The sequence below is a fragment of the Sphaeramia orbicularis genome, chromosome 12 (genome assembly GCF_902148855.1).
Source record: "Sphaeramia orbicularis chromosome 12, fSphaOr1.1, whole genome shotgun sequence".
In the NCBI taxonomy this organism is placed as follows: Eukaryota; Metazoa; Chordata; class Actinopteri; order Kurtiformes; family Apogonidae; genus Sphaeramia; species Sphaeramia orbicularis.
In genome coordinates this window covers 65162397-65178059 of record NC_043968.1, presented here as the reverse complement: position 1 = coordinate 65178059, position 15663 = coordinate 65162397, and the positions used below count along the sequence as shown (strand labels likewise).

The following is a 15663-nucleotide window of genomic DNA, read 5'->3' as shown; positions in this document are numbered from 1 at the left end:
TTCTGTTTTGTTCTTGCAAAAGTAAATCCCATTAATTCATTCAAAATATGCAAGAAAAGAGGCTTTCATAATAGAAATATATGAAAAATATTATAATTTTAAATCGAACAAACTGCTAGCATCAGAATAAAGCAGTCAGACACCACAATGTGGCAGCCAATTCAGCACTAGGTACTATTCCATATATTTAGGATGTGTCTTGACCACATCCCTTTGGAGGCTTTGTGGACTTAGGACAGCCAAAGGTAGACCGAGGATACAACAGTGGGACTTTATTGCCTGGGAATTCTTGGGAGTCCACAGAGGAAACAGAAAAGACCTCGCTGGAGTGCAAGGACATTTAGGATTTTCTTTTCATCTTCTTTTACCGCTGGGACTGAGGATTAGAAGGTTTTAAATAAATGAATAGATCAGGGAATCAGTGTTTCTTTTGTTCCAATATCATTCCCAACCTGTGCAGATTATTATCTTCACATTTCTTTATGTGTTTATGGCATATTTTTATACTGGAGTCTTTGAAATGTAAGAAACTACCCTGAATAGCTGCGGTTGCAGATGAGTGTCAAAAAGATTTTCATCAATATTCTGTTGCATGATTGCTCTTAATAACCTGGAGTTAATAGGCAAAAATAGCACTGCTGCATTCCTGTCATGATCATATAATGAGTGCTGACTCTTGATGTTACTGTCTTTGCAGAGTGAGGTGCTGTGAATCCAGAAAGGAGAAGTCTTCCGAAAGGAGGCAAGATGGCGTCCAACAACACCCTGCGCAGCTTCTCCATCATCCCATGTTTCATCTTCGTAGAGGTGAGTGGATGAATGGTTTTGTATGTGTGTGTTTGAGTGATAATCGGTGCATCTTTACAAAAGGTAAATATATACGCAGTCGTGTTTCTGGCTCGGGAAACGCACATAGAATCATGTATTTGAGGGGCAATTTAACCATTAGCAAATGACCCCATCTGGTTAATTGTACACAGTTAACCAGAGCGTAAAGTGTTGTAATGAGGGAGGGCTGTGTGTGTGTGTGTGTGTGTGTGTGTGTGTGTAAAAGTTGTGCTGCTCCTCCGTATTTAATTACCATGTCAGCTGAAAGTCCTTAATCAGAGCGATGTCTCAAGACGCCTTGCATTACCCTCTTTCTGCTTTCTCTCTTCACTTACTGCCATTGTCTCACACACATGCCTCGCTGAGGAAATATCCTGCTCTACAGTCTCTAATAGGTTTAGTTTCACACTGTAGTTATTCAGCTGCTCCCTGTATCTCCTGCTTTATAACCCAGCGGTCGGGCCATCCTGTATGCCTCTTTATCTCAGTGAAAGGAGATATAAATTAGGGCTGCACAATATGACTATCATTTCACTATTGTCATTGTGATGTGCATGTGTGCAACAGTTGTACTGGTTTTTGTAAAATTTTAAGTTTGGTGCAACTTTTTTGGTGCATTTTCCATCGCAAGTCACAATTTTCCTTCATCAGTTCATAATTTCCAAAAACTTTGCAATGGAAATACAGATTTTAACCTCCTTTAATTCAGTGTATCCTTTCGAGGCACTGCCTTCTTCTATATTCACAGATGAGCCTCCTTAATTTAGAGTTAGCTCTAAATGTGTTACATTGATTTTCCAACCCTCAACAGAAGGGGGAAGTTGTGTATCAGAACACATGTAAGACCAAAACCAACAAAGAATCAATGCTGTGTGTCCACAGACAGATTTTAACACTGTGTCTTATAATACTCACATGTTTCATCAGCTGACAATTTCCATTATAGCTCTGTTAGCTCTGTTTTTAGGCGGAAAACTGCCACAGTAAAACCACTAATCACCTCTGTTTTCAGTACGGTTTGTGCTGTCAGTAGCTGAACTAAAGTTCTGTTTTATAATCGAACAAACAAGAACAGAACTGTCACAGTTTAGACTAACAAACAGCAACTTAGCAAAGATAATAACATCACAAACCTTTAAACCTTCATAAGCTTCAGAATCAAACTCACCCATGTAGGAAAAATGCTGTAATTTCAGCTTCAAATGCCATTCTTTTTATTTAGAGCTGTGTCCAGTAGAGAAAACAACAGTGCTTCTAGCTTTTATCACTTAATAACTTTCTTTGACTCTTAAGGTAGTTTTTAGTGGTTCTCATCCCATCTGGTCACTTTCTGATGTTTTGGTCAAAGGCCCAGTTGTGTTAGTTTTACTCACCATTGGAGACCGACAGATTGACTCACTACTCCCTCTAGTGGTCAAATATGTCCACAACCCATCACTATAAATCAGAGATGGGGGACTCGAGTTGAGTGACTCGACTCAAGCCAGACTTAAGTCGCTGGATTGAGGACTCGTGACTTCGTTGATTAACAGTAATAAAAGACTTGAATTGGCTTTGACTTATAATTGGACTATTGACTTTGACTTGCTATTCATGACTTGAGACTTAACATAGACTTGCATGAAATAACTCAAGTCATTGCTTCATTGCTGTCTTGATTAATATGTGAATTAGAAAAAAAAAATTAAAAAAAATTGATGTTTCCTGTTGCATGTGAGCGAACTTGGCAACCTGTAATCTAACCAGGTGATGCTCCCATCACTGACTGCAGCCGCAGCAGTTGTAGAGTGGCTGGAGCTTGGGAAATGGAAGGTGCTGCTGGCACAGCTGTTCCCAAAATTATAACATTTGGTTTCAAAGACTTTTCTAATGAATAGAAAAAAAGGTTTGCTGTATGCAAAGTCTGCAGTGCCAAAATTTCAGACACCTTGTAGAAGCCAACAATATAATAATAACCGATAACCTAATAAGGGCTGATAACGTAGTAAATTTGCGATTTTTGAAATGTAATAAGCCAATAACGTAATAACTGGTCAATAACATAATAAAACCCTCCGGTGGACTCACCACCCACCGAGGGAATTGTAGGGGCCGGGTGCAAAGTGGATTGGGTGGCAGTTGACGGCAGGGAGCCCGACAACCCGATCCCCGAACGCAGAGTCTAGCTCTTGGGACATGGAATGTCACCTCGCTGGGAGGGAAGGAGCCGAAGCTTGTGAGGGAGGTTGAGAGATACCGACTAGATATAGTCGGGCTCACCTCCACACACAGCTTGGGCTCTGGAACCCAACCCCTCGAGAGGGGCTGGACTCTCCATTTCTCTGGCGTTGCCCACGGTGAGAGGCGGCGGGCTGGCGTGGGCTTGCTCATAGCCCCTCAGCTCAGCCGTCATGTGTTGGAGTTCACCCCGGTGAACGAGAGGGTCGCGTCCCTGCGCCTTCGGGTCGGGGACAGGTGCCTCACTGTTGTCTCGGCCTACAGGCCGAACAGCAGTGCAGAGTACCCAGCCTTCTTGGAGTCCTTGGGAGGGGTGCTGGATGGTGCTCCGACTGGGGACTCCATTGTTCTCCTGGGTGACTTCAATGCCCACGTGGGCAACGACAGTGAGACCTGGAGGGGGGTGATGGGGAGGAACGGCCTCCCTGATCTGAACCCGAGTGGTGTTTTGTTATTGGACTTCTGTGCTAGTCACAGTTTGTCCATAACAAACACCGTGTTCGAACACAGGGATGTCCATAAGTGAACTTGGCACCAGGACACCCTAGGCCGGAGGTCGATGATCGACTTCACTGTCGTATCATCAGACCTCCGACCGCATGTTTTGGACACCCGGGTGAAGAGAGGGGCAGAGCTGTCAACCGATCACCACCTGGTGGTGAGTTGGATCCGCTGGCGAAGGAGGAAACCGGACCGACTCGGCAGGCCCAAACGTGTTGTGAGGGTCTGTTGGGAACGTCTGGCTGAACCCGATGTCAGTGCGGTCTTCAACTCCCACCTCCGGGTGAGCTTCTCCCAGATCCCGGGGGAGGCTGGGGACATTGAGTCCATTGACCTCCATTGTCGAAGCGGCTGCTCAGAGCTGTGGTCGCAAGGTCTCCGGTGCCTTTCGTGGCGGCAATCCCCGAACCCGGTGGTGGACCCCGGAAGTAAGGGATGCCGTCAAGCTGAAGAAGGAGTGTTATCGAGCCTTGTTGGCCCGTGGGACTCCTGAGGCAGCTGATGGGTACCGGAAGGCCAAGCGAGCTGCAGCCCGAGCAGTTGTGGAGGCAAAAACTCGGGTCTGGGTGGAGTCTGGGGAGGCCATGGAGGAGGACTATCGGTCGGCCTCGAGGAAATTCTGGCAAACCATCCGGCGCCTCAGAAGGGGAAAGCAGTGCGCCACCAACACTGTTTACAGTGGAAGTGGGGAGCTGCTGACCTCGACTGGGGATGTTGTTGGACGGTGGAAGGAATACTTCGAGGATCTCCTCAATCCCACTGTCACGTCTTCCATGGAGGAAGCAGAGGCTGAGGTCTCAGAGGTGGACTCGTCCATCACCCAAGCTGAAGTCACTGAGGTGGTTGGCAAGCTCCTCGGTGGCAGGGCACCGGGGTGGATGAGATTCGCCCTGAGTACCTTAAGTCTCTGGATGTGCAGGGACTGTCTTGGTTGACACGTCTCTGTAACATCGCATGGCGGTCGGGGACAGTACCTCTGGATTGGCAGACCGGGGTGGTGGTCCCCCTTTTAAAGAAGGGGGACCGGAGGATGTGCTCCAACTACAGGGGGATCACACTCCTCAGCCTCCTGGGGAAAGTCTATTCCAAGGTACTGGAGAGGAGGATCCGACCGATAGTCGAACCTCGGATCCAGGAGGAACAATGCGGTTTTCGTCCCGGTCGTGGAACGCTGGACCAGCTCTATACTCTTCATCGGGTGCTCGAGGGTTCATGGGAGTTCGCCCAACCAGTCCACATGTGTTTTGTGGATCTGGAGAAGGCGTTCGACCGTGTCCCTCGTGGTATCCTGTGGGGGGTGCTTCAGGAGTATGGGGTCCGGGGCCCTCTGCTAAGGGCAGTCCGGTCCTTGTATGACCGAAGCAGGAGCCTGGTTCGCATTACCGGCAGTAAGTCAGACCTGTTCCAGGTGCACGTTGGTCTCCGGCAGGGCTGCCCTCTGTCACCGGTTCTGTTCATTATTTTTATGGACAGAATTTCTAGGCGCAGCCAGGGGCCGGAGGGGGTCTGGTTTGGGGACCACAGGATTTCATCTCTGCTTTTTGCAGATGACGTTGTCCTGTTGGCCTCATCAAACCTGGACCTTCAGCATGCCCTGGGGCGGTTTGCAGCCGAGTGTGAAGCGAGCGGGATGAGGATCAGCACCTCCAAATCTGAGGCCATGGTTCTCGACCGGAAAAAGGTGGTTTGCCCTCTCCGGGTCGGTGGGGAGTCTTTGCCCCAAGTGGAGGAGTTTAAGTATCTCGGGGTCTTGCTCACGAGTGAGGGAAGGATGGAGCGTGAGATTGACAGATGGATCGGTGCAGCGTCTGCAGTGATGCAGTCACTGTACCGGTCGGTTGTGGTGAAGAAGGAGCTGAGCCGAGAGGCGAAGCTCTCGATTTACCGGTCAATCTGCGTTCCTACCCTCACCTATGGTTATGAACTTTGGGTCATGACCGAAAGGACAAGATCCCGGATACAAGCGGTCGAAATGAGTTTCTTCCGCAGGGTGGCTGGGCGCATCCTTAGGGATAGGGTGAGGAGTTCAGTCACCAGGGAGGAGCTCGGAGTAGAGCCGCTGCTCCTCCGCGTCGAGAGGGGCCAGCTGAGGTGGCTCGGGCATTTGTTTTGGATACCTCCTGGACGCCTCCCTGGGGAGGTGTTCCGGGCATGTCCCACCGGGAGGAGACCTCGGGGAAGACCCAGGACACGTTGGAGAGACTATGTCTCTCGGCTGGCCTGGGAACGCCTCGGGGTCCCCCCGGAAGAGCTGGAGGAGGTGTCGGGGGAGACGGAAGTCTGGGCATCCCTGGTTAGACTGTTACCCCCGCGACCCGGCCCCGGATAAGCGGTGGATAATGGATGGATGGATGGAACATAATAAAAGTCCTGAACCGATACCCTAATAACTTTTGGCTAATAATGTTATAACTTATTACATTATTGGCTGGTTATTACGTTATTTGCTTGGTGAAAAAAAAAAAAAAAAAAAATTCTTTGCAAATGTAATAACTGGGCCAGTAATGTAATAATATATTAATATCACTGCATTTAAGTTTCATTTATTAGATATAAATGTGTTTAAATTCTCCCTCCCTCTCTCTCTCTCCATGTATTTGTGTATTTAACTTGATGTTAAAATGATCTCTAGTCCTGTCTGCTGCCCTTTTAGCCTTACAAGCTTTGTGTGAACAAAGTGGAAGTACACATTTACAAACATAGACAATGGTATGATATGAAATATGTTTGGCTGCACATAGTAATTCTAACCATTAGGGATGCACTGATACCACTTTTTTCCAGACAGAGTACAAGTACAAGTACTTTCATCTGAGTACTTGCCGATACTGAGTCCTGATATGAGTACTTAATAATCCCATTACAGTTCTTAGTTACTTTTGAAAATGTGCTTTATTGTCATTGTCATTAGTCTAACTGTAAAAATGTGCTGCTACTAACATTTAATGCATTGGAATGAGCATTTTTCAATCAATCCACTAGAAGGCGCTGCTCTTAATTAACCATACTGGACAAACACCATGAAGAAAAGTAAAGTTTTTTGAGAAGAAGAAAGTCAGTAATAATAAACATGGAGACAACAGAGGTAACACTAATGTGGATATTAATGTTGCAGCATTTTTGCTGGTAAGGTTTAAAAGCGAAGTTTCAGGAGGTAGGGAAAAGATAAATGAGCGTAAAGTTTCATTTTCACTTCCACTGGCGGCGGTCTGCACTGCTCCTTACCCCCATAGTATTATAAGTAGGACAGCAACCGGCCAAGCCCTGGGTAGTTGTCATAAATATGTCTGTAGTTTTTCTCTAACTCACACAGTCACTCTTTGAACAGATCCTCTACCTCCACGATTCCCAGTGGTATTCTCTGTCTGGGTACATATCCACAGGCACCTGGAAAATGGATGGAATGTATGCAGAGGATGGACAGAACGCTCCGTCCGTATCCGTCTGTGTCTTTAATGTTACATGCAGTCAGCGTTACTTTTGTCACTGTCATTTATTTTGAAAAATCTCCACACTCTTCACACTGCACTTAACTGCGAATGTCATGCTGCCGTCAGTGGTATAGGTGCGGTTGTATCAGATTACTTTTATGAGTACGAGTACAAGTACACACGTTGAGTATCAGACCCGATACCCAGTACTGGTATCAGAATCGATGCATTTCCTACCAACCATCAAGTTAAACAAACAAATAGTCTTAATTCCTGGGGGGGATACAGGGAGAGAGACATAGACAAAGAGAGAGACAGAGACAGTATGGATTTTCACAGTTACATCCAATAATAAAAAGTTAAATGAAGTGATATTAATATATTATTATGTTATTGGCTCAGGTATTACATTTGCAAAGAATTTTTTTTTACCAGGCAAATAACGTAATAACCAGCCAATAACGTAATAAGTTATTACGTTGTTGGCCAAAAGTTATTATGTTATCGGTTCAGGACTTTTATTATGTTATTGGCCACATATTACGTTACTGGCTTATTAGATTTTAAAAATGGCAAACTGATTGCATAATTGGCAGTTATTATGCTATCAGCTGTTATTACATTATTGGCTTCTGCACACCTCCAGACAATTTGACTAAAATACAGTTAGTGAAAGGAGTAATGGACAAAGACATCACACTTGTTCAATTTCATTCTTTGATGCAATGTTTTTTGTGACATATTCAAATATTTGTTGCAAATAAAAATCCAGCTGCTTAAGACAGATGTCTTCCATATATATATTATATTATATTACTATATATGACTTCACTTGTTACCTGCTTGACCTGAGCTATGACTTGACTCGACTCTAACAAAAATCACTCGGGACTAACTTGAGACTCGAAGGTTAAGACTTGACACTTGCACATGTGTGACTTACTCCCATCTCTGCTATAAATAGATTCAGTTCATATCTCTACTATCCAATACACTGGTGTCTGATACACCAACAGTAATTTTAGGTCATTTTTTTTAGTATTTGAAAGTAGAAATACTTGTAAAGACCTACATATACTCCCTCAGTGACACGTTGGATCATAAAAAGCCATTTAGCCTGTGCTGATAGGATACCACATTAGAATTTTAAGTATCATCTTGTCTGAAAAATGTTATTCTGGACTGTGGCACACAATTAATCGCCACAAAGTCCTTCAGCTTCTGTAGAAAGTCCTTCTGTTGAACAGTCTGTCATCATTATGCAGCACTTTGCTCACTTTCAGTGTTCAAATGTCTTAACTGGATTCATGATGCACTCAGTTGGACATTGCTAATCATGGATGTGCAATGTTGTTTCATTAGTCTGTGTAACTACAAATGAATTAATGGCTGTGTGTCAACCACAGTTAAACATTCAGGTGATAAATGGAAAAAGAGACTTTTTTCATTGTTATGATTCGCTGAATCTACAAAGTAAGGGCTTCATTTTGTGGAAATGGGGCCAAAACATGATGATCACACTCTGGAGTAAAATTATGGAAAGCTGTTATGACTGTAATGACTTTTGTGTTGTTGTTTCTGACTAAAGAACTTTGGATTGGGCCAGTTATTACAGCATTTAAACAGTAGATTGAAGAAATGCAAAACAAACCTGCTCATTGCTGACACCACAGAGATGGACGTCTGAAGCCACTGGTGGCTCATTGATTCACTGGAGTGAGCTGATTCCTCTCACTCTCCTCTCTCAGATTACTTTTCGCTGACATTACATAGGTTTCAGCCTCTGTCTTTTTGAGCCCATCGTCTGTGACAGCAGTAAAGATGGCAGGAGACAATCTCAACTTATTTTCAGCTGTCAAGGCTTTATTATCCCCCTGGCATATAATGTGTGTATGAATGTGGGGGGGTATAGCAGTATGTATTTATTTTATTCCTGAAGTGTAACTGGAAAACCATTCAGCATTTTTTTTCCCCCACCAAACTCGCTTCAGTTCATCATCGTGGGTTGGAAGACTGGTGCCTTTTGCTGTTCAGTAAACTGTCGGACGCAATGGGGTGCTATAAAAAACACAAAAAACGAACAAACATCCAGAGCAGAACTGGACAAGCTTTCATTTTTCATCAAACTTGCCACAATTTAGTCATTAATCATGTGTTGGAATGGTGTCATTTGTCTTCTGTTAATATTGTTCAGTACAACTAGAAGTAAACTACTCATAAAGCTACTCAACCCCTTATTTGTCAGCAGGTAAACTAGATAAAACTAACAGTTAGCTAACAGTTTCCCCTTTTGGATTTTATGGGGCATAAAGGAGATCAGCTAACCTCTGGACTAAAAGAACACCCATCATGACTCTAAAGAAACTATAAAGATATACACAATAGCCTACATTAATGGTACAAGTGACCATGATGCTCCTTGAGCAATATTATTTTTGCAGTATCGTCTGTAGGAGCCATATTATTTATTTATTTATTTACTCTTTATTTAACCGGAAAGTCCCATTGACAGCCATACAAAGTCAAAACTATATAAAACAAATACATGATACACAATGAATAATAAAACAGAACAACAATATGTAACTTTCCTTTTTGTATTTGTGGGTTTGGTTTGTGTGTGTACAATGCATTGATGTTCAGGTGAGGGCGTGTCACTGTGGATGTCTCATCTGTGGATACTTGTAATTACAGCCACCTGTTCTCCTGGGCTGGTGTTTGAGCATGGCGTGGGGTGAGCATCAGGAGTGAAATTCTGTTGATCACTATGCTACGCTATACTATACTGTGCTTTGCCTTTATTATGTTTGCACTGATGACTGTAAGCAATTGGAGCTTTTGTGTGGGCGTAAGATAGAAATAAAGGTGTTAAACAGAGCTTTAGAAGTGAGGATGGAGTTTGGTGTGCACATCGACAATTTTCTCACATGTTCAGCCCGCTGCGGCTGAGTTTTTTTTTTTTTTTTTTTGTGGTTCCTAGTTAGCTGCAATGTCATCATTATCATATACCATTAATATTTATGCACATAATTTGTCAAATTAAGACTGACAACCCCTAACTGATCATTTATTTTGCTATATAACATAGACTGTATATAATAGTGACCTGACAGCACTATTTTCTCATCTGCTGTTTTAAAACCAGCAATTTGTGATTTAGCCCTCACCATGTCAGATTTTTAGAAAAAGTAGTTTATTTAATGTATTTATTTTACCATTATTTTACCAGGTAGGCTAATTGAAAAACGAGTATGAGGAGATTGATAAAACGACTAGAATGCAGAGTACGACTTGTATTGTGAATATTACAAAACAGTAATTGTAGATATGATGGGGTTTTTACCATTGGAGTTTTGTAGATGAAAATGAACCAGTGAGTTTGGATGTGAGAGTGGAGAGAAGGCCAGCTTTACAGAGAATACAAGGAGCAGTTGTGAGTGTTAAATGGAGCTCCAGATAGCAGTAGGGTTGTACGAAAATATTGGTTCTGAGATATTTCATTTCACGATACTGTACTGATATTAAAAAGTACTATATCAATATTTTTGGGTATTCATTCAAATGTAGACATGGCAGAAATTCATTTTTGTTTTTCTTTTTTATTCATATTTTTTGGGAATCCGGCAAGCTCTTTTATTTGTATATTCACATGAGTATTTTGCTCTGTTGTTTGTACTCAAAAAAGTAGTATTGCAATATTGGGCTGCAGCAAGGGCATAAAATTTACTTTTTACCTCATCTGCCATTGGCTAGTGACCTCCAAAAATTTACAGGCCAAAAATATTTTTCATGGGCCAAATTAAAAAATCATGCCTTGTTTAACTTAAAATAATTACCACAGGTTTTTATTATGAAAATCCAGTGCCACCTTTGACATTGACTGAGTGAGCCAAATGTCTGTCTGATAGCTTTAACAGGAACATTTTGTTTAACCTGCAGGAAAAGGCAAAAGAATAAAAAAAACATCAACTGGGATTGAGTCTAAATGAACTGAACTCCACAGACCAGAAATATTTTTTAAAAATGCTATATGAATACAAGGGCGGGGTTAAAAAATTGATTTGACTGATTTTGGACCGATTTTATTTTATCGAGTAATAGTTGATGAGATAGATTTTTCAGAGCAGGACAGCGAGTACCTGATCCAGGTACCGCCGACGCACGGCCGCCTCAGGTAGATGGGAATCTTGATCTCGCTCGCGCCGGTTCTGGCAGGGGGGAGGTCCGTGGAGGAAGGGTAGGGAAAATTCCTCCACGAGAGGTCCTCCCTGCCTCATACTCGAACTCGCACACAGTGCACAGGAACCGGCTACCCGGACCGTCTGGTCAGCGGAGGCACTCTGAGGCACACACCCCTAGACAGCAGCATGATGAACTAGATTTCATCATGCTAAAAGAAAATTTAGCCTAATCCGTGTACTTGCCTCAAACACACACAAAAAAAGCACAAGTCATGGATGGAGGTTGCAAATTGGGAAAGTAACAAAATAAACTGCACAAAACCCATGAAAAGGGGTAAAACCAATTAAAGCCGCAAGCAGAATCTAAAGGCCCTCGCCACGGGCACGTCCAGTAGAAGTATGTCCATCGTTCAGCAGGTGGCGCTCTTGCACCAAATTTCAATGTCTTCTGATGAATGGGTGTAGGCCTGGGAGACTGACAACTGATTCAAATTTGAGGAAAATCTTTGTTTGTATGTTCAAACAAAAGAAATTTTTGTATAAGTAAATCTGTAGGGGGCGCTATGCAGCTAAAATTAAATTTCTTCCATTGAATGGGTGTAGGCCTGTGAGATTTACCACTGAGTCAAATTTGAGCCAAATCGATGTTCGTATGTCCAAATTGATGCAATTTCCGTGAAGGTAAATTTGTAGGGGGCGCTATGGCACCAAATTTAAAATTTTTCTGATGAATGGGTGTAGGCCTGGGAGATAGAAGTCTGAGTCAAATTTGAGCCAAATCGGTGTTCGTATGTCCGAACTGAAGCAATTTCAATAAAAAAATATTAAAAATTTTTGTAGGGAGTGCTGTAGTACAAAATTTCAGTTTCTTTTGACAAATAGGTGTAGGCCTGGGAGACAGATGTCTGAGTCAAATTTGAGCCAAATTGGTGTTCGTATGTCCGAACTAATGTCATTTTTGTAAATGTACATTTGTAGGGGGCGCTATAGTGCAAAATTTCAATTTCTTTCAATAAATGGGTGTAGGCCTGGGAGATGGACGTCTGAGTCAAATTTCAGCCAAATCGGTGTTTGTATGTCCAAGCTATAGCAATTTTTGTGATGGCAAAATTTTGAAAAAACTTTGCAAAGTTTGCAGCATCGTTGCAAAAAAACGGTGACACCGGTTCAAAAAATTCGGCTAACTTTTGATTCCCCACTTCTCTAGATACTGTACACTGATTTTGAGCTCATTTGTCTAAACGGTTTAGTAGGACATAGTTAAAATACAACGTCAGCGAAAACGCTGACTCAGCATTTTGGAAATTTCAATCAAATATGGCCGACTTCTGGTTGGTTTAGGGGCATGGCCACAATAATATTTTTTGTTTGTCTCCTCATGATGAATCTGTGGACCGATTTTCATGGCTCTACGACAAACTTTATGTTGGACATGCTCCCATTGACGTAATGCATTTCCAGTTTTCAAGGGGGCGCTGCAGAAACATTTCTTTACCGACATCTACGAAACCTATAGGTAAATTCAATTTTGCACATTTCTGAATTTTGTGCAAAATTTAGTGAGTTTTCATAAATGTTCAGGGGGTCAAAATTGAGCTCAAAGCGCAGGAGAAAGATAAATAAGACAAAATTTAAGCCGCAAGCGGCATCTAAAGGCCCTCACCAAGGGCACGTCCAGTAGAAGTATGCTCATCGTTCAGCAGGTGGGGCTCTTAGCACCAAATTTCAGTGTCTTCTAATGAATGGGTGTAGGCCTGGGAGATTGACAATTGACTCAAATTTGAGACAAATCAGTGTTCGTATGTCCGAACTGAAAAAATTTTTGTATAAATAAATCTGAAGGGGGCGTTATGGAGCCAAAATTCAATTTGTTCCATTGAATGGGTGTAGGCCTGCGAGATGTACCACTGAGTCAAATTTGAGCCAAATCGGTGTTCGTGTGTCCGAACTGATGCAATTTTCGTGAGGGTAAATTTGTAGGGGGCGCTATTGCATGAAATGGCATTTTCTTTTGATAAATGGGTGTAGGCCTGGGAGATTGACAACTGATTCAAATTTGAGCCAAATTGGTGTTCGTATGTCTAAAGTAAAGTAATTTTCGTAAAGGTAAAATTGTAGGGGGCGCTATAGCGCCAAATTTCAATTTTTTCTGATATATGGGTGTAGGCCTGAGAGATAGACATCTGAGTGAAATTTGAGCCAAATTGGTGTTCGTATGTCCAAACTGGAGCCATTTTAATTAAAAAAAATTAAAAAAAAATTGTAGGGGGCGCTGTAGTGCAAAATTTCACTTTCTTCCTACAAATAGGTGTAGGCCTGGGAGATGGATGTCTGAGTCAAATTTGAGCCGAATCGGTGTTTGTATGTCCGAACTGATGTCATTTTTGTAAATGTACATTTGTAGGGGGCGCTGTAGTGCGAAATTTCAATGTCTTTTCATAAATGGGTGTAGGCCTGGGAGATAGACGCCTGAGTCAAATTTGAGCCAAATCGGTGTTCGTATGTCTGAGCTGAAGCAATTTTTGTAATGGTAAATTTTCGAAGAAACTTTGCAAAGTTTGCAACGTCGTCACACAAAAACGGTGACACCAATCCAAAAAATTCGGCTAACTTTTGATGCCCCACTTCTCTGTACACTGATTTTGAGCTCATTTGGCAAAACGCCTTAGGAGGAGATAGTTAAAATACGACGTCAGCGAAAACGCTGACTCAGCATTTTGGAAATTTCAATCCAATATGGCCAACGAAGGGTTGGTTTAGGGGTGTGGCCATAATAATATTTTTTGTTTGTCTCCTCATGATGAATCTATGTACCGATTTTTGTGGCTCTACAACAAACTTTACGTTGGACGTGCTCCCATTGGCGTAATGCATTTCCACTTTTCAAGGGGGCGCTGCGGCAACATTTCTTCACCGACATCTACGAAACCTATATGTAAATTCAATTTCTCGTATTTCTGAATTTTAGACAAAATTTGGTGAGTTTTCGTAAATGTTCAGGGGGTCAAATTTGAGCTCAAAGAGCAGGAGAAGAAAAAAAAATTAAAGAAAGAAATAAAGAAAATTAAAGCTGCAAGCGGCATCTAAATGCCCTCGCCACGGGCACGTTCAGTAGAAGAATGTCCATCGTTCTGCAGGTGGCGCTCTAGCACCAAATTTCAATGTCTTCTGATGAATGGGTGTAGGCCTGGGAGATTGACAACTGATTCAAATTTGAGGCAGATCTTTGTTCGTATGTCCAAACTAAAGAAATTTTTTTATAAGTAAATCTGTAGGGGGCGCTATGCAGCTAAAATTAATTTTTTTCCATTGAATAGGTGTAGGCCTGCGAGATGTACCACTGAGTCAAATTTGAGCCAAATCAGTGTTTGTACGTCCGAATTAATGCAATTTCCGTGAAGGTAAATTTGTAGGGGGCGCTACTGTGTGAAGTGGCAATTTCTTTTGATAAATGGGTGTAGGCCTGGGAGATTGAACACTGATTTGAATTTGAGCCAAATTGGTGTTCGCATGTCTAATGTGAAGTAATTTTCGTAAAGGTAAAATTGTAGGGGGCGCTATGGCACCGAATTTCAAATTTTTCTGATAAATGGGTGTAGGCCTGAGAGATAGACGTGAGTCAAATTTGAGCCAAATCGGTGTTCGTATGTCCGAACTGAAGAAATTTTAATAAAAAAAATATTAAAATTTTTTGTAGGGGGCGCTGTCGTGCAAAATTTCAGTTTCTTTTGACAAATAGGTGTAGGCCTGGGAGACAGATATCTGAGTCAAATTTCAGCCAAATCGGTGTTCGTATGTCCGAACTGATGTCATTTTTGTAAATGTATATTTGTAGGGGGCGCTGTAGTGCAAAATTTCAATTTCTTTCAATAAATGGGTGTAGGCCTGGGAGATAGACGTCTGAGTCAAATTTCAGCCAAATCGGTGTTTGTATGTCTAATCTGAAGCAATTTTTATGATGGCAAATTTTTGAAAAAACTTTGCAAAGTTTACAACCTTGTCGCACAAAAACGGTGACACCGATTCAAAAAATTCAGCTAACTTTTGATGCCCCACTTCTCTAGATACCTTACACCAATTTTGAGGTCATTTGGCTAAACGGTTTAGTAGAAGATAGTTAAAATACAACGTCAGTGAAAACGCTGACTCAGCATTTTGGAAATTTCAATCCAATATGGCCGACTAAGGGTTGGTTTAGGGGCGTGGCCATAGTAATATTTTTTGTTTGTCTCATGATGAAGCCGTGTACTGATTTTCGTGGCTCTACGACAAACTTTATGTTGGACGTGCTCCCATTGGCGCAATGCATTTCCACTTTTCAAGGGGGCGCTGCAGCAACATTTCTTTACCAACCTCTATGAAACCTATATGTAAATTCAATTTCTCGTACTTCTGAATTTTAGGCAAAATTTGGTGAGTTTTCGTAAATGTTCAGAGGGTCAAAATTGAGCTCAAAGCGCAGGAGAAAGAAAAATGAGACAAAAAAAAAATTAAATAAAAAAATT

General features: G+C 42.3%; 1 protein-coding gene across 2 annotated transcripts in view; it reads left to right on the top strand.

Annotated features, from left to right (window-relative positions):
• plppr1 (phospholipid phosphatase related 1) overlaps positions 1-15663 on the top strand; it is a 261050-nt gene that overhangs the window by 77904 nt on the left and 167483 nt on the right. For both annotated transcript variants that reach the window (XM_030148899.1, XM_030148900.1), the window contains exon 2: positions 698-807. In XM_030148899.1, coding sequence (XP_030004759.1) covers positions 748-807 — 60 coding nt within the window. In that variant the 5' untranslated portion in view covers positions 698-747. The remainder of the gene's footprint in view (positions 1-697; positions 808-15663) is intronic.